An 18,556-nucleotide genomic window follows, 5' to 3' on the forward strand; every position below is an offset into this window, starting at 1 on the left:
TATATATTTTTATAGAAGTTACAAACTCCAGCTTTAAAACTGATGAAGTGCCAATGCCACTGGCAGATTTCACTCAATGAAACATGTTAGAAATGAAATGGGACTACCAACTGTCTGTGCAGACAAAAATATCTACTAAATTAGCTTTGAATATTTTTGTTTTAAAGTTTAAAATATACATTTATTGATTTTTTATTAACCCCGACATACAAATAAACCAGATTAAAAATAACCAGCCTGTAGTTGAATCCCATTGTGATATTAAGAGCTTTATTTAGTCCCGTTCATACTGGAGTCTGCTTGGGGGGGAAAAAAATCAACACAATGACATGGAAAAAAAAAAAAACTGAATCCTGATTCACACAATGAGGAAAGTTACATCATTTTCTTGAAATTTTCTATGGCTTCTGTGACTTTCTGGAGCTCGGTCTGGCTCTGGCGTAGCTGTGGAGGAAAGAGGAGGAAAGCAGACGTCATTTACCGGGAGATTCACGGGTCCTACAGCTTCAGGAAGCCGGCAAGTCAATTTCTTTTTGTCACCTTCTCCGCATCCTGCTCCTGCACCTTCGCCGGCACCTTCTCCTTGTAATCATTCTTCGCCATCTTCTCTCTCAGCTTCTCCATCTGTTTCTCCAAGTCACCTTTCTTTGTCATCAGTTTAGTCACTTCCTTCTCCACATCAATGAGACCCTGCGGTGGGGGGGGGGAGGAAGACGCGAGGCGGAGGACAACAGTTTTAAATCATCTGGTAATTTCAGCTCTGAAAGCGAGAGTAAAATACTGGAGCAGCGATCTGAGAATGTATGCCTTGATTAGCATACAGATGATGTGTGTTTATGCTTTTAGGGCCGAGTTAGTGCTGTCATGTAATTTGTCTGAGCTGAAATGGAGCATTCAGCTGATTAACAGCAGAAAAACATATGGAAAATGTCAGCCCATCTGTTGCATATTCAGCCTAATTTACACAAATACAACAAGAGGATGCGGCAAAACTAGACACACTTTACCGACAGGTGAAGTTCAACTTGACTTGAAACTTTTAGAGGGATTTTCCACACTTTTCCAGGCAAAACATTATGACCACCTCCCCTCTACTGTTACCACAATAGACCAAAGCTGTCAAGGAATGGATTATCTCCCAGAAATAAGCTAAATATACTGCTCAAAAAAATAAAGGGAACATTTCACTTTAATTGTGTGTGTGGCTCCAAATCCAGGCCTCCATTGGTTAATAAATTTGATTTCCATTGATGATTTTTGTGTGATTTTGTTGTCAGCACATTCAACTTTGTACAGAACAAAGTATTCAATGAGAATATTTCATCCATTCAGATCTAGGATGTGTTATTTGAGTGTTCCCTTTATTTTTTTGAGCAGTGTATAAAGCTATGAATAATAATGTTCACCTAGACCAGGGGTGTCCAAAGTGAGACCCGGGGGCCTTTTCTGCGCTGAGAACGAGTCTGGGTGGCCTCTGATTACAGTTCAAGAATAAAGTAAATTTATTTTGCCAGTTCAGGCAGGTGATGTGGATCTACATTTAAAAACATTAGATTAAATTTTCAATGACATTCAAAAAGATAAATAAAGAAACAAACAAAATCTTGACATGGAAAATGTGAGGTGCAACATATAACATATTCGTTCAGTCAATTTATTGGTAATAGGAACCAAAAACTTCCAGAGGTTTTTTTTTTTTACCAAAATGCGACTTGGTCTCACCCATCTAATACATTTGGTAAAGAGAAAGTAGGAATTTAGCAACTGATCCAGTTCTTGTTGCTAAAAAGAAACGAAATAATGCAGAAAAAAATATAAAAATTTAGGATATTGTTTGCTACTGATTTACTTTTCCCTTGTCTAGAGAAATACAACTGCTTTGCTTATTTTATTAAAATATTCTGTTTAGTTTATTGTTTATTTAGCAGGCAAATAAATAAAAAATGTATGGCCCCTAGAGAACTTTCAACTCGATAGTTTTTTGTTTCAAAAAGTTTGGACACGACAGACCTGGACAACAGAATGGACTGGAGACACAAAATGTCCACTGGACAGGACAGAAGCAGCATCAGAGCCAAAAAGCTGAAGGTTTTAGAAAAAGTTGTTTCTGCTGTAGGGATGATTTTTCTGGAGGCTTAATATAAACTAATGTTTGTATTATTGACATATCCGTATAATCTAGTTTCCTTTTGGTATCAATTAAGCATTTTTTAATAGGTTGTTTTTAACGTAATAGATGTAATATAGTGTCTTCAGTCAGAGGCTTCTTCTGACGTGCTGTAACACAGACTGCTGCAGCATCTACAATTACTTTTTTTTTTTTTCAATAAACTTATTTTTGCACTGAATCGTCCATCAGAACTTCATGGTTTTTCCACCACACCTCAGAAATTCACTGAGATCTGGGGAAGCTGGAGGCAAAGTCAACACCTCAGACTGTTTCATTTCCCTTTGGTATCAATAAGGTATTATATTTTAATTGCATTTCCACTTCCCGTATGCGGTAGGGAACATTATTGTGCCGAAAGAGGCCACAGCACCAGATCTAACCCAGATCTTTACATTTCTCCATTTTTTCTGCATCTCAATTTTCCCGCCCACCAGCAGGTGCCATAATTAGGAGGCTATGAGTGTTACTCACTTGCCTTATGTTGGAAACTCATAAAGAAGTGCACAAAAGCATGAACATAAATGGTTGCTATGGAGACTAGCCGACCCCTAGATACCATTCCTTGCTGTGGGTGTAGAAAGCCTTAAAAAGTTTCTTCTGCGGCTGCAGCAGCAGCATCATCTCAGACAAACAGAAGCTGCTGCTGTTTCTCAGCAGGTGTTGGTGATTTTCTTTCTCTACCTTATTACCGGATGAAGTAGTTAGAAAACTGAAAGCATAAATAAGAAAAAAAAAGGCTGATTATTGTATAGATTTCACCGATACAACCAGCTGTTTTGGTAAAACAGAATTTAAATCGTTTAACAACTGTTCTCAAATAAAACATTTTTGTACGTTTTTCAGAAGCTTCTTCATTAAAAATGTATTTATTTTAAACATCTTTACTGTGGACAATTAAAACTGTGGAGGCCTCAGTCTATACAGAGAGGCGATTATTATCGTATCTCCTCAACTCCAACGTCTCTCTGCTTTCTAGCTATACAGTTTTAATCAGGAGCAGCAAAAGCAAATGAGGTGGATTAGCAGCTTGGCAACAACTGAGTGTCTCATCCAGGACATGTTACTGAGCTGTTAGCATGTCATACTGCTAGGCCTGTCACAATGCGAAATAAATCAATTAATTGCATGATAAATTAAAGCAAACTCAATCATTTCCATTATTTATCGGTTTTTTTTCTTTTTACCAAAAACTGCAAGATAAAAGGGATGGTTGTGGCAAAATGTATCAATAAAACTATCCATTAAACAGTTAAAATATGAGTAAATAGGTGTCTGTATTCAACAGCTCCCCTTAAATTTGAAAAACATTATTATTATTATTATTATTATTATTATTATTTAATTTGGCAGAATACAGATTAAAAAAAGGTTTTGTGTCTCTATATGGCCGGCCGGATTTGCCTTTAGTTTGACACGAGGGGGGAAAAAAGAAAGACACTAAATAATGAGGCTGCATTGCTTTGCTTATCCTCCAACGATCACATTCAGACTCAAGCTAAGCGTTAGTCAGTCACACCTGCTGCTCCGGGAGGATTTTTACAACCTTTCCTTATTTGCATTTCGCAACAAAAGCCACAATCTGAACAGAAGCCACCAGAGGAATCTCACTGGCACAGGAATCAGTCCGGAGATGGCTAAAAAATAATTTCCCAGGCTGGATATTCTACGCAACACAGAGCAGACTGTCAGCAAGTAGAGATAATACGGTCGTCCCTTCAAAATGAATAAAAAGACTAGAAGAAAACCGGTCCAGTCGGCTGTCGAGAGGCCGACAGGAATGGATTCGATGGAATCGATTATCTTCATGTTTCCCTCTGAAAGATTCTTCCTTGTATTTTCTATTGGACTCCTTTAAACCCATGAAAGGCAGAAAAGGCTCCTGAAATTCACCTTCTCCTCATTTTTTTTTTTTTTTTTACACCACAAAAACCCGGCATCTTAACACGGCTGTGCAGGCTTTTCAAACCCCCCATTTACCCCGTCAGACCTATTTACAAATTCGACATTAGGGCTGCCTTTAAATGCACCGGCTGGGATCACGGCGACGGTCTCTGCAGTCTCAATTTGGAGCACATTAAAGCACTTAAAAATCCAAGCGCGTTAACCCGTTTCCAGCACAAAGGAGGAGTCGGATTACTGGGCTCTCACCTTGAGCATGAGGTTGACAGTACATCTGTCAGAAGCGATAGCCACAGCGCAGCCTTCTGGGACCGGCTGCTCGGCTGTCAGAGGGATGACGGCCTGAGAGTAAGACAAGGTCTGAATCTGCAGGCTGTATTTCTGCAGCAGAGACACGGTTGCAGCATCTATGCACTGCAGGTAGCCTGGAAGACGAAACACAGGGCAGATTTTAGACAGCGAGTGACGTTGGGTTAAGCTTTAATGCAGCAATACGCACTCAAATTTTAAAGCCACATTTGTGTTAAAAACGTGTAGGAGTGAGAGAAACAAAGGAATATATAATCTAGAAGTAATAGTGCTAAGTGCCTCAACTTTATTTAAGTGCAGTACTTGAACTATGCAATTACTTCCCACCACCTCTATTCATGTCAGCGGAGGCTGAGAAAGCCATCCAGCAGGCTTCCAAAAAACCAACAAAAGAGATTGTGGATAAAAAGTGAAAGTCTCGAAAGTAAATTTGAGAGAAATTTAGACGTTTTAAGAGTCTCTGCTTCCTTACAGTCGGCTCTGGTCTTGGTCAGGTTGTAGTCGGCCCTCAGAGATCGGATCGTCTTGACCACCGTCATGGCGAACTCCATGTCGCGGTCGACCTCTTCGCTGTTCCAGCAAAACTACAGGAAGGACGTTACAGGAACACTTTTGGCTCAAAAAGCAAAGAGAAGCACATCGCTAGCAAACAAACTGCATAATCTAAAGTCGAGATCAATTTAATTCCTCTGTGTTTTACCTCTGTGGTGTCTGGGTAGGACGTGACGCAGATGCTGGGTGGGTCAGTCTGAGGTTTCCGTCGACGTAACCTCTGGTAGAGTTCCTCAGTGACGAACGGCATCAAGGGGGAGAGAAGCCGCAAACCCACGTCCAAACAGGTGTAAAGGGTCTGCCTGCACACTTCGGCCTGCCTCTGGGTGGCGCTGTCTTCGTCTGCCCTAATGAACACCGGCTTCACACTCTCCTGCAATCCAAAGAGTTTGTTACGGCCCATAACTCATCCACCCGGCGTCTACGCCCGCTTGTCCTTGCAGAGTCATCGTCTTCAAATCAAACGAAATTTGTGTCAAATGTCTGAGCAGCAAAAGTTTTTATTTGTGTCGCCGTCACTTTAAGAAGTCATGAGAGGTCAACAACCTCTCCCACATTTACAAAACCAAACCAATTTGGTGTCAATAATCATCTGTGCTACAAAATTATTTTAGCTGCACAAACCAGCACAATTAATTTATATCAGTTTCATTTGATTTTGTTACAGTGTGTAATCTGAAGAGTGCAGGGGCAGATTGATCTCGGAAAACATTTTTTTTTAAATCTTAAAAATTATAAATAGTAGACTTATGTCCAATTATGCTGCAAAAATGTTCGTTTCTGACATTAATTTTGTTTAAATTGAAGAAGGTTGTGTCTCTTTTGAAAAAAGAACTACACGGACTGAACTGATCAGATTTCTTCTAGCGAAACTTTTTATTTTAATTTTAAGAATTTTTCCATATAAAATTGCATTTTATCACGACATTCTCACAATTAAGCAAAATTTCTCAAAGCCTGGCCCTAATATTCTGTCATTCAACTCACAGAAGGGATAAATGAAATGAAAGCTGCGATTTGAAGACATTTCTGTCATTTGTTTTAAAAACTGTAATCAGATGTGGATAAAAAAAAAAAAAACAAGTTTTATTCTTAAGCCGTATCGCTCAGCCCTAAAGCCACTGCTGCCAAAGCTGGATTTATTTTAACACTTTTCACACATCTTTACTGTCTTTTCTGACATAAACTGGAAGTAGTGGCTCTTACCAAGTAGACGTCGCAGAGCTCATAGAGCCAGAAGTTGTAGACGGCGGTGGTGATGGCTGGGAAATCGTAGGCCTTGAAGCCAGAGTCACACAGAGCCACAGCCGCACTCAGCCTGGACAGGATCCACCTGTCTGCCACGCTCTCCTCTCCAGACAGCTGAACAAATGCACCGCTTAGCATGTGGAAATCCAAATAAACAACGCAGAAGATCTACTGCTGCAGTAATAAACAACAAGACCTATTTGCATTCATCGCCTGCCACCTGTCTTCGCTCCGTCTCATGATCTCACCTGGGCTTTTTCCGAGGGAACAAAGTTGTCTCCAAGTGTTTTCATTGCAAACTTCACAGCGTTCCACAGTTTGTTGCAGAAGTGACGGTACCCCAGGATGCGGTTGACATCCAGGTTGATGTCCCTTCCTGGGAGAAGAAAAAAAGACGCACATGATGATTCAGTAACGCAGGATTTTATAAATGTATCAGCCACCTATTCTAACAGCAGTGATGTTCTTGTGTTTATTTTTTGGTTTTTATGACAAACTGGGTGGGCGTCAAAGGGAGAATCAGAAACTCTGCGAGGGATTTCACCTTGGCTGGTGTAGGCGCACAACGCGAACCGGAGAGCATCCGTCCCACACTCTGGGATGCCGTTTGGATAGTCTGACTTCTGGCCTTGCTTCGCCTTCTCCACCTCTACAGGATCCAAGTTGCTGTCCGTCAGCTGGGCGTGAAGACCCTACAGGAAGAGGAGCAGCGCACTTTAATAATACGAATCCAATTTCAGGGGCTCCAGGTCTGGAAATGCTAAACAGCAAACTGAAAAATGTTTTCCAGATTTCATTCTTCACTTGTAACGGATAAAAATCTAGATTTAAAAAGTGATATTTTAATATATTTATATTTAACTGGCACCTTTAAGCACTACTAGGGTTAGCAGTCGAGTTACTGCAAAGCTGCAGATAAATACACAAATATCTCACAGATTTTTACATCTATTTTTAAGTAACTAATCTTTTATAAATTCCAAAACTGAAAACAATATTTTTAACATTTCTGCAAACCAGAAAAACTGCTTAAAAAAATAAAAGTTTTTTTTATCTTTTATCAAATGTTGAGTGAAAGCACGCTGCGACCAAAGCTGAAGGCGCTTTAAGGAAATGTTAGTGGGACGTTTTTTTTTCTTTTTTTTTTCTCCAGCTTGTATTTGTGGAAAATACAGTAGTAGTAATAATAAAATACAAACCTAAATCCCAACTGCTGTTCAGAGGGAATGTTTCACACTCAAATGTTTCTAGGATGTTGTGAAAACTGCAAACTAAATAATGTGGAAAACTTTTCGACGCCCTGACCTGGACGAGTAAACCTTTTATAAGGAAAAACATTACAAAGGGTAAAGTTCAGTTTACTGCAAGTGAAGCAGTGCCCCCTAGAGGACACTTCTGCTCCGGCTGACTGAATAACTGCAGGAGAGATTGATGGCTTCAATAAAAGCCTGCTGGAAGCAGAAGGAGGTGGTTAATAAAGCTTTTTATAAGAATATGGGCTTCAGGGGGCCAAGGAGCTTGTAGTGAACATGTAAAAATAAAAAACCCAACTGGGAGACAAAGACAAGGAGTTTATCTCTGTGTTTGTGTCTGAGGGAATCTCTGCATGTCTTGTTTTTTTTTTTTAATGGACAAAACTCCAGACTCAATTTTTCAGAGTTTCCAGTCCTTTTCAGCCAATTTCTACAGAATAAAAACCAAATTGAACTGAATTTATTGGCTGAGGTTTCAGTAGAGGTACAGCTTTAAATGTGAAAGCTGCAGAAAACACAGAGCAAGGAAGGACGAGTGGAGGGAGGGATCATCTGATAGATAAACCAACAGATAGATAGACGGACGGACGGACGGCCTGCTGTAAATGTATATTTTCTATCATTACTTATTTCTTTTATCTTCCTCGTCTGGTGATGGACGACCCATCGCTTTAAGCAGAAACCTCATAGAGAACGCCTCCTGAAGCATTATGGGTAACGTCAGTAGCGGCTCTCTTACCTCCAGGGAAATCCCGGTGATGACGTCCAGCGGGTCGATGACGTTCCCGAGGGATTTGCTCATCTTCCTGCCGTGAGCGTCCCGCACCACAGCGTGCAGATAAACCTGTCGAGGAGAGACGCCGTCGTTCAGGCTGATCGTCCTCCTGCTAAAGGTCGCTAAAGGTCGACCGGCCTCACCTCTTTGAAGGGCAGCTTGCCCGTCAGTTTCAGGCCCATCATCACCATGCGGGCGACCCAGAAGAACAGGATGTCATGACCCGTCTCCAGCAGGCTGCCGGGGTAGAACACGTTCAGGTCCTGGCTCTGAAGCATGAGGAAAAACACTCTCAAAGTCACATTTTACGAGACATGAACCAGTTTATTATCTTCATAAAAGTTACAGGTGAACTCAGAATGGAGGTGAAGGCATTCCTGGTTTATAAGCTCTGCAGACTTTGTGGCATTTGCATCGGTAGCGAGTCAGACGAGTCTTACCTCATTAGGCCATCCGAAAATAGAGAAGGGGAAAATGCCAGACGAGAACCAAGTGTCCAGAACATCCTCGTCTGAAACACGAGAGCAGAAGAAGGTTAGCTCGTCCGCTCAAATCGTTGGTTAAACTGATTTAATAAAGTGACTCTGCGTGGCTGCAGACCGGCTAACCGAGGTACTGAACGAGCTAAACGAGCAAATCTCACCCTGCCGGAGGGAAATTTTATCCACAGACACATTGAAGCGTTTTGCTGCCTTTTCTTTGGCCTCCTCCTCTGATCTGCCACTCACCCAGTAATGGCCATCCATGTCCTGGAGATAAAAAAAAAAAATGCAAGATATGAGCAATGCTGATGCAAATCGCTTTCACCTGTCATCTAAATCCCTCCACAGCAGAAAGGAGCGATAGATGTCAGTTTACCTCGCCGGGCTTCACAGCAGGATCATTTACGGTGACGAAATAGGCAGGAATACGGTGACCCCACCACAGCTGCCGGGAGATGCACCAGTCTCTAAAAAAAAATGGAGGAGAATTTAAAAACGCTCTTAAATTATTGAAACAAGACAGAAAGAGACTTCTGAAAAAAAGAATCAAAGTTTTGTTTCATAGTTACAGATGTTTGTTTTGTGCCAAATTAGATAAAGGTGAAAACATGTTTAATACTGTTTAATGTCAAGAAGTTCTTGCCAAATACAGCATCAGCTGTTTGTCAAGTGGTAGTTTTACCAACACATTCTGCCACAAACGGACCTTTGAAGACATTCTTGGTCATGATGTGGCCCCAAAATGAAAATGAGTTTGACACAGCAGGCTGAAGCTACACTTGCTAGATTCCTCTCATGCACATTAAACCTTTAATAATCGAGCGTCATCAAACCGAGACCTGGTTGTTTCACATGTAAACAACAAACTGCTGGTTTCCAAAATTAAAGTCCGAGGCAAATCCTCTCCTGCCAAACCAGTACGGCAACAAATTCCAGTTATGAGAATTTTCCACATGCAAATCACAATGTGTAGTTGTGAACTGAGTTTTGTAACCTTGCAGAATAAAATGGCTGAGAATTTTATCTTTGTGCATCAATAGATAATAATTCATGTTTGTAAAAAATAAACACACAAGCTACAATTTTAGTTTTTTGCTGCAGAAACAAAACTACGGGTAAAACTTTACTTCTTTTGCTTATGTGTGAGTTTGAGTTATAATAGTTTGGGGTTTTTCAATAGTTTGATTTCGTTGTGACTTTTTGTCTGATTCAGTTAGTTTTAATTAGTTTTTATAGTGTGTTTACTAGTTTTATTAGTTTAGTTTGGGTTTCATTAGTTATAGTAGTAGTTTTAGTTTTTTCATATTCTGATTTATTTTAGGTCAAAATATTGTATTGTGATTATGTATACATCAATTAGGTAATGAAAACTATACGGAAAATACAAATTTCTAAACATATATTTAATTATTGTTGAACAAAAATTAACTCCAGCGTTTTATCCCAACTTTTGCCGTCGCCATTTTGCAGACATCAGACTAACAGAGGTGCTGCCAGGAGTTTACAGCTTGTATAAAAAAAAACATCTATTTCACATCAGTTAGAAGGCTGATAAATAGATTCATCACCACAAAACATAAAATATTATATCAATAATTTCAGTTTTATAAACACACGATACAGTTCTAGTAAGTTACAGTTTTTTCCCCATTAATTGCAGTTTTTATTTATTTCAGTTAATGTTCAGTTTTGATAGTTTCATAACGACAGGTGCAGGTACGAATCTTGACAAGGATTTTCTCCCGTTCGGCTGATTGGTCATGTAACTAACAGACCTACCTGATGTTGTCCATCCAGTTGAACCACGTCTTCAGGTGGTGATCGGGGATGATCTTCAGCTTCCCTTCCCTCACGACGTCTGCAGCCTGTTTGCCCATTTCTGTGCAGCTGACGTACCACTGAGGCTTCAGCAGCGGCTCCACGATGTCCTTCGAACGGCTGATTGAGAGGGAAAAGGCCAGAGGTTAGGAAATCATCCTAAATGGGAGACATAAATCTTTCCAACCGTCTGCGCTCTACCTGCAGACGGGCACAACCATGGGGTTGTCTTTGATCTCTTTAAACTGGCCTCTGTCCTTCAGCGCCTGCAGGACGGCTGTTCTGGCCTCGAATCGCTTCATGCCCTTTGGGACAGACAGAGGAGGTGAAAATGAGAACGTCTGAGACAAAATGGCTTCCCTGAGCCAAGCTGGCTGAGTGTCACAGAGAAAATGCCCTCGCTGCAGGAGGAACAGAGCTAATGAGACACTGTACCAGGAAGGGAGGAGGCACGTTAATGAGCAGCCCATTTTCATCCAAGATGTTGATGAAGGCCAGATTGTGTCTCTCTCCGACCTCGTAGTCATTATGGTCGTGAGCCGGGGTGATTTTGACAGCACCTGAACGCAGAGGGTGGAGAGGGACGGAAAAGGACAACTGTAATGAGCCAAAAGGCCCGGCTGAACAACTCTGTGATTACTTCTTCTCTTTTCCCTGTGATAAAAAACTCACCCGTTCCAAAATTCATGTCCACAAAGTCGTCCAAGACTATCGGCATCTTGCGCTCGCAAAAGGGATGCAGCACGAATTTTCCCTTCAGGTGCTGGTACCTGGGGTCAGCCGGGTGGACGGCCACCGCCGTGTCTCCCAACATCGTCTCGATACGGGTCGTGGCCACGATCACTTCCTCATCTGAGGAACACCGAGTTCAGGGAATTTACTGAGGGCGGGACACGGCGTCTTCGCTAAATTCATCTGTTCTGCTCCACTGTATTTACCTGATCCATCCACCTTGTAAGCGAAGGACACCAAGACCCCGAACTCTACTTTCTCCTTGTAGCCGGGCACAGGGAGCAGAGTTCTGCCACTGAGCTCCTTTTTATCCACCTGGAAGACAAATAAATATTAGAGGTTTATTGAGGAGGGAACACTGTGATCAGAGCCGGCAGAGGACGGGCTGGAATCAGGTTTCGTTTTGTCTCCATCTGCAAATTTACAGCTCTGGAGACAAATTTTCATCTATTCATCGCAGGCATGAAGGTCAGGATAACTTCTAATGGTGGATTAGAGTCGTTCTTTCCCACAACTTCACTTGATTTTTAAACTAGAGTAAAGTGCACAAGTTCTCAAAGTGTTTAAAATGATAGAGTTCAATTAATTAGTTTCAAACACAGATTTGAGGTCAAAAATCATACAAATTTGTTCATGAGATATCTGTATCTGTATTTTTATGACCAAGCTTTTATAATGAGTAGAGTCAAGTTTATCCAGAGACTTTTAATGAAAAGCTGAATTTGCTGCACCCAAATCAGCACTTATCTAATTTATTAAACTCGGCTAAATATAGGAGGCATTTTAAAAGAAAGTGACCTGAATTATGTCCTCATAGCTGAGAATAAATTAGTTCAACTGAGCCTGGAATAATTTGAGAACCAGATGGTTTTCTTTTAATACAGCAAACAAAATCCTTTTTATATTTTGAATATATGATGAATAACACTCCTTTCCTAAAAAAAAAAAAAAAAAAAAAAAAAAAACATGACTTTATGTGATTTCAGTAAAGCAGGAAAAATACATGCTGATCTAAATTCAGACTATTCTTGTTTTTAAGTCTTAAAGCTAACTTTTTCTCATTGATCTTTCACTCAGCTTGAATTGTTGGTTTTTACAGTTGCTCTTAATGTATTTGCTGTTTTTGGTCAACTGCATTGTATCTAAAGTGCTTTATAAATAAAGCTGGAACGGAATGGAAAAATAAAAAGGTTATTTAACTTTTTATACGGTATATGTCAACATCACAAGCAGAGAGAAATGAGGACAGGTTCAAACCGACCTCTATGTCAGAGATGGCGGAGTTCAGTGTGCAGGACCAGTTGACGAGCCTCTTGCTCCGGTAAATCACTCCTTCGTCATGCATGCGGATGAAGGCCTCCTGCACTGCGTAGGACAGCTTCTGGTCCATGGTGAAGCACGCCCTGTCCCAGTCCAGAGAGGAGCCCAGCTTCTTCAGTTGGTGGTAAATACGGTCTCCCTTCCTTCAGAGGACAACGTTCATCTTCATTAGCTGTTTATTAAAAGTCGTTTTGGATCCATTTTCCAGCTGGTATTTAGACTCACTCGTTCTTCCATTTCCAAACTTCCTGGATGAAGTTCTCCCTGCCCAGATCGTGGCGGCTCAGACCTTTCTCTCTCTTCAGCTTCTTCTCCACCACCACTTGCGTTGCGATGCCAGCGTGGTCGCAGCCCGGGTTCCACAGCGTGGTTTCCCCCCGCATCCTGTGCCTAAAGACGAGCCTCATCAGCTCACTACAACACTAAAGGTGACTTGTTGCGCTTCCTTGAACCGGTTAGGATACGTCTGTATACTAAACATGTTCATGACGTCTTGGTGAGCTTCCTGCCCAGTTTTGCCTATTTTTAGGGGTCTTGTCACTTTAAATCCAAGTAAGCTGCACCTGGCCACGCCCCCAACTCATGTTTTCACTCACATGGGGATATGGCTGCAAACAGATGCGAAATTATGCAATTGTGCATCTTTGTAAAGAATAAATAGATTTAAAATAAATTTTCATGAATAGACTGTAGTGCAATTTAAATTCTTCAAAAAAAATTTTTTTTTTAATGAGAAACATCTGTGGGAAAATAAAATTGAGAATTTATATTCAGCTAAAGAGAGAGTATCAAAATGGGCCCTCTGAAAACTAAATTTATCCGGGAAGCAGCGGCCCCTTACTGTCCAGATCAGAACTTCCTCTAGCGTTGGCATAAAGTAAGTATAAAGGTTTTCCTGTTGAGGACAGAGTCTGTGTTTTGTGTGACCTTAATGTGGCTTAAGATGAGCAGCATTTTGTCCTTTACTGTTCTCCATATTCTAATTTAAGATTTTCTTGGTTGTACTTTTGTCTGTAAAGCTTGGAAAAAAACATAAGTGCTCTATGATGGTTGAGTTTAAAGATTTAATGATGTAATGGTATTTCTGCAGCCATTTTGTTCGGTAGGTTTTGTATGTGGATTATTTTATAAGCCCATGTGGGCTGGGGACCAGTGCTAAGTGACACTTAAATAAAAGTAATCAATCAATCAAAAGCAGTGCCTCCTGTACAACCAACAAGTGGTTTCTGAATGGCAAGTCAACAATAAAATGCTTGTCTTTTTCAGCAGCCATTGCACAGCGCATATAGCAGTAAAACCAGCTGACCAAAAGTGTTGGAACTCCACTTGGGTTGCTAGGTAACGGGCTGGGCTTTGCTGGGGTTGCTAGGTGATGGGAAGTGCCTGGTGATTTGTAACCTTACATTCAGAAGGTTTTTGAAGCATCTCATTTTCCAAACACCTAAAAACATGAACTTATTGCCAAAACAACAGCAGGTCAGGGTTTTTTTCAGGGTTTGGGGTGTTTTTAGAAGCAGTAGAAACCGAAATGGAAGTACAAAATCATGCAAAGTGTGAATTTTGCATAATTGGTGCCCTTTAAAATTCACAATTTCACTGAAATACTCCTTTGATTTTTCCAGTTACAAGGCAGTAAAGTATAAATTACCATCTGGTCAAACAATCCTGAATGGCGTTGGTGAGAGCGTGACCCAGGTGAAGAGATCCTGTCACGTTTGGAGGAGGGATGCACATCATGAAGACGCCACGAGGGTTCGGCTCACTGATGCTCTTCCTCTATAAAATGCAGGAGATTAGAGTTATTCCTTAAATGTTCTGATCCAAAGTTGGCACAAACAAAGAAGAGGGACACACTTACACCAAATTCAGGTTTGAAAAAGCCCTGCTTCTCCCACCATGGATACCAGGCAGCCTCCACGTACTGAGGGCTGTACGAGTCAGGAAGCGCACTGACGACGTCTAAAACCAGAGGTCACAGAAAAGCTTTAAACTCTATAAACGATTCATATTATATGGTGAAAATAATCATTAGTCCTACAAAACGGAGAGGAATAACATGTCAGGATAACACAAGCAGCCCATATAATTAAAATTTTATCGGAATATACTCAATGGTAATTTGACTATCGAGTAAAAAGCATGGTTTTTCAATGTGTCAAATAAAAGTTAAAACGATGAAGAGTAACCAGATCTGCGATGTTCAAACTACCTTTTTTATCTCCGGGGTTTGTAGGAATGTCGTATGTAATCACTCCAAGCTCTTTCTTCTCAGGTTTTGCCTTTTTCTGGAAGACAAAAGCAGCAAGGACCGAACACAAAGCATTTATCAAGTCATCTTGGTGATGTACATTTTGATGCTTTTTGAAATTACAAAAACACTCTTTCAAAGATTAATTATTTTCCGTACCTCTGCTGCAGGTTGTGTCTTTTTCTTTGCCTCCATTTCTTTCTTCTGTTGAAACTTTTCCAGTTTTTCTCTCTTCTTTGCTTCCTTTTTCAGCTGCGCCTCCGTCTTTGGTGGACCTGCAGGTGAAAATTAATAAGCAAACTCACAGATAAAACATTGCTGCGAATCTCAAAATATTCCTCTAATATTTACGAATGCCTGGGGAGGACTCGGTTTACCATTGGCAGCAGGACTGTTGGAGTCCACAGCAACATTTGCAGCTTTTCCAGCAGCGTTGGGTGTTGGTGTTACTGGTCCCACTTTCTCACAAAGAGCGATCTCTCCCAGCACCTTCAGGAACTGAGGCTGGTTGATGCAGGTTGTGAACCATCTGGTCACGTTGGTCACTGCCTTCCTGTCTGAAGGCTCCAACCCCTGAAAATAAAACATTAAACTAAAACAAGAAAAGACCAGGCAGGGAGAAGCGTTTATCATATGGCTGTGCTGCATACGTACATATTTGAACGGCAGAAGAACACCTGTAGCAACGGCCATGTCAGCCAGAGTGAGGCTCTCTCCCACCAGGTACGTTCTCGGGGCCAAGGCCTGATCCAGAACCTTTAGAACCCGCATGAGCTCCGCCCGCGAAGTCTGCTGCAGCTGAAAATCAGAAAAGAGTTAAAGAAGATAATTCAGACAATCTAATCTCATCAGAGGTGGATAGGGTATCCAAAACTATACTCAAGAGTACAAGTGAAACTTCAACATATTTTTTTCCTCAAATAAAATTAAAAAGTAGCTCCCCAACAAATTACTCAAGACTAAAAAAGGATTTGGTTTAAAGGCTACACGAGTAATTGATCGATCAATCATCAGATGAACCAAAATTCAAAGCTATGTGGATTTTTTTTTTTGTATTTTAAAGACTAAAATGAAAAAAAATTATATAAATAAAATAATTACAAAATAATATTAGGCAAAAAAAAAACATTTTCCCCAATCAATTACTTTCAAAGTAAAACTTGAAAGAGTGGAACAAAGAAAGGTAGTGTTAAAGGAAACCTGTTTGCAGTTTGCCAAACGGCGTGAAGGGACAGAACAAACATGAGGAACAAAAAGTGAAACTAAACATAGAGCAGCCCTGGAAGATAATCTTTAAGAGAATCCAAAAGAGGCAGAGGGCCAGTAGGTCAACAACCCTGAGTATACAGCCACAGCTACAGTCCAACGGTTTAGATCAAAGCATATTCATGTGTTAAAGTAAAACATCTAAATCCTACTGAGAATCAACAATCGAGCTTAAATTTTTCTGGGTAAAGATGTACCAAGCTGTTAGAGCAGTGAGTTTTTCGGACATTTCTCTATCTGTGTCATATGATGGGTCTAGAAAGTAGAGCTGGACAACAAATCAATACCAATATATATAACAGTAGTTATATCAATATCAATAGAAAATACATTCGATAGATTGTTCAACACTTTCACTGAACTCCAATCCAGAACCGCACAGCATTCTGGGGGATGTAGGCAGAGAAAAGGCTTTAGCCGCTCAACCTGTGAAGGTCACATTGGTGGCATCAACTTAACTTGCTAACTCTTTGGTTACCTGGCAACAACCTTTACCGTAACTTGTGGTTACCTAGCAACAACCTTTACAGTAACTTGTGATTACCTAGCAACAACCTTTACAGTAACTTGTGATTACCTAGCAACAACCTTTACAGTAACTTGTGATTACCTGGCAACAACCTTTACAGTAACTTGTGGTTACCTGGCAACAACCTTTACCGTAACTTGTGGTTACCTAGCAACAACCTTTACAGTAACTTGTGATTACCTAGCAACAACCTTTACAGTAACTTGCACAACAGCAGTTTCAGGTTTTGCCACTATGCCTCATAACTGCTTCAAAATAAACAACAGTGTGCAGAGAAAGGAGAAACTGAACAACAGCTCAAGAGGAAAGGTCACACCACCAGTTTGGCTGAATTTCAGAAATTTAAAACAAAAAAACGAATCAATAATTATCGATATCCACTGATATTAAACGCTTACATCGTGATAGGGTTTTCAGCCACATCGCCCAGCCCTTGCAACATAAAATGCGAAAATATTAAAGAGGAAAGAATACGGCATCTAAATTCACAACAAACCTTTGCTTACCTTTTTATCTACGCCCATCACTCCCATCAGAGGGAAGACCACGGCACAGGAAACTGGGGTGAGCTCGTTGTCTGCAAAGCTGAGCCACTGCCACACTTGGCTCTGTTGCTTTGAATCGACCCCAGCCCTCTTCCCCTGAAAAGCCAGGTACCATGCCACCGCACTGGCCCCGCTCAGGACGGAGTCTCCGTCCCCGGCTGCGGTCAGGGCCAGGGCGGGTCTGGAGCGGGCATTCAGGGAAGCTGGCGGATTCTCCGAGACGATCCGAGGACGAGATGATGGACAAAACTCAGCAGCGATGAGAGCCAGCAGACTCCTGAAGTCATCGGGGTGAGGGGACACGTAGAGGGTGGCCATCTCTGGAGGAGACACGAGAGAAACACGAGTTTGGCACAACACTGACAAACATTTCCTGTAAAAGTTTCACAGCTGCGCAGCAACAATCTGGTTTATCCAGTCTAAAGAAAAATACTGACCTTATTAATAGACTTATGAGAAAGTTAAAGCCGGTAATAAGTTTCGAATTTACTACTTTTTAAAAATATGCGTTATATGCAATATCGCTCCCGTTGATAGCTGGAAAGCGTGATAATTTTACCACCCTATATGTTCTGTTTTATTAGGTTTAAAAGCTGATCTCTGTCACCACCTGTCAACTCTGAAGTCCTGCCCGGCAGGCTAAGTTAGCCTTAGCTTCTCTGTCAAAGTAAACCTTCACTTTTTTACTCTTACTTTGGGTTTTGTCCGCACTGCTGCAGCTTCAAACTCGCTGTATTTAAGCAAAGTTGTAGCGCTTTCTGTGAAAAATAGCGCTTAGAGAAAAGCAATTCATACCTTTGAATGGAGCAGAGAGACGTCAGCTTAGTTAGCCTACACACAACCACATGAGTCCGCTCGGTCTTCTGCGCATGCGTCATCTGATGCAACGTAACAACAACTTCCGGTAAATAAAAAAAAAAAAAAATATATATATATATATATATATATATATATATATATATATATATATATATATATATATATATAAAGAAAATAAACTGTTTTGTTAAATGTCTATCGATGCGGTATGATAAGAAAAAAACTTAGTTACGATGTTATGGAGGGGGAACAGATTATTTCAAACCGCTGAAATATTTGGTCCCCGCCCCTTTGGCAAATAAAGAGCAAATGTTCCCATATCTACAAAAAAAAAAGTTTTATATGGTGACAGGAAAAATACAGTACATTTAAGGACTTACAAGTAAATTAATTAGTTCCCAAATTATGGAGGAGGGACAGATTATTGTAAACAGCTGAAATATTTGGCTCCCGCCTCATACCTTTGGCAAGTAAAGAGCAAATGTTCCCAAATCTACAGGATATTTTGTGCATAGCGATAGGAATAAATACATTTAAACACATGTAAATTATTTACTTCCCATGTTGTAGAAGGGGAAAACATTATTTCAA

At 40.7% G+C, this 18,556-nt stretch overlaps 1 protein-coding gene across 2 annotated transcripts; it reads right to left on the reverse strand.

Annotated features, from left to right (window-relative positions):
• Positions 1-253: 253 nt before the first annotated feature.
• vars1 (valyl-tRNA synthetase 1) lies at positions 254-18,030 on the reverse strand. Of its 2 annotated transcripts, none has more exons than XM_014987130.2 (28): positions 17,942-18,030; positions 17,108-17,466; positions 15,461-15,604; positions 15,184-15,379; positions 14,966-15,081; positions 14,768-14,843; positions 14,417-14,517; positions 14,207-14,334; positions 12,784-12,948; positions 12,500-12,701; positions 11,445-11,553; positions 11,179-11,358; positions 10,942-11,066; positions 10,708-10,811; positions 10,468-10,626; positions 9,065-9,155; positions 8,850-8,955; positions 8,647-8,717; positions 8,350-8,475; positions 8,171-8,275; positions 6,723-6,870; positions 6,427-6,554; positions 6,137-6,292; positions 5,079-5,303; positions 4,851-4,962; positions 4,319-4,494; positions 541-690; positions 254-444 (listed from the first exon to the last, which is right to left on the reverse strand). In XM_014987130.2, the coding sequence occupies exons 2-28, from the start codon at positions 17,462-17,464 to the stop codon at positions 376-378; spliced, it is 3,825 nt and encodes a 1,274-aa protein (XP_014842616.2). In that variant the 5' UTR covers positions 17,465-17,466; positions 17,942-18,030; the 3' UTR covers positions 254-375. The 2 variants fall into 2 exon arrangements, with proteins under 2 accessions (XP_014842616.2, XP_014842617.2); XM_014987131.2 differs by having other exon boundaries at positions 17,840-17,968.
• Positions 18,031-18,556: the final 526 nt, after the last annotated feature.

This window comes from Poecilia mexicana, unplaced genomic scaffold (assembly GCF_051168715.1).
Source record: "Poecilia mexicana isolate PSO_F unplaced genomic scaffold, ASM5116871v1 scaffold_16, whole genome shotgun sequence".
NCBI lineage: Eukaryota > Metazoa > Chordata > Actinopteri > Cyprinodontiformes > Poeciliidae > Poecilia > Poecilia mexicana.

What these genes read in the sequence shown, in the direction of transcription:
- vars1 (XM_014987130.2), bottom strand. Translation starts at nt 17,464, where the DNA reads ATGGCCACCCTCTACGTGTCCCCTCACCCCGATGACTTCAGGAGTCTG. An exon ending in GGACATGAATTTTGGAACGG is followed by an intron (nt 11,067 to 11,178) that starts GTGAGTTTTTTA and finishes CTCTGCGTTCAG; the next exon opens with GTGCTGTCAAAATCACCCCG. An exon ending in AACTGGATGGACAACATCAG is followed by an intron (nt 9,156 to 10,467) that starts GTAGGTCTGTTA and finishes ATTTTTTTTTAG; the next exon opens with AGACTGGTGCATCTCCCGGC.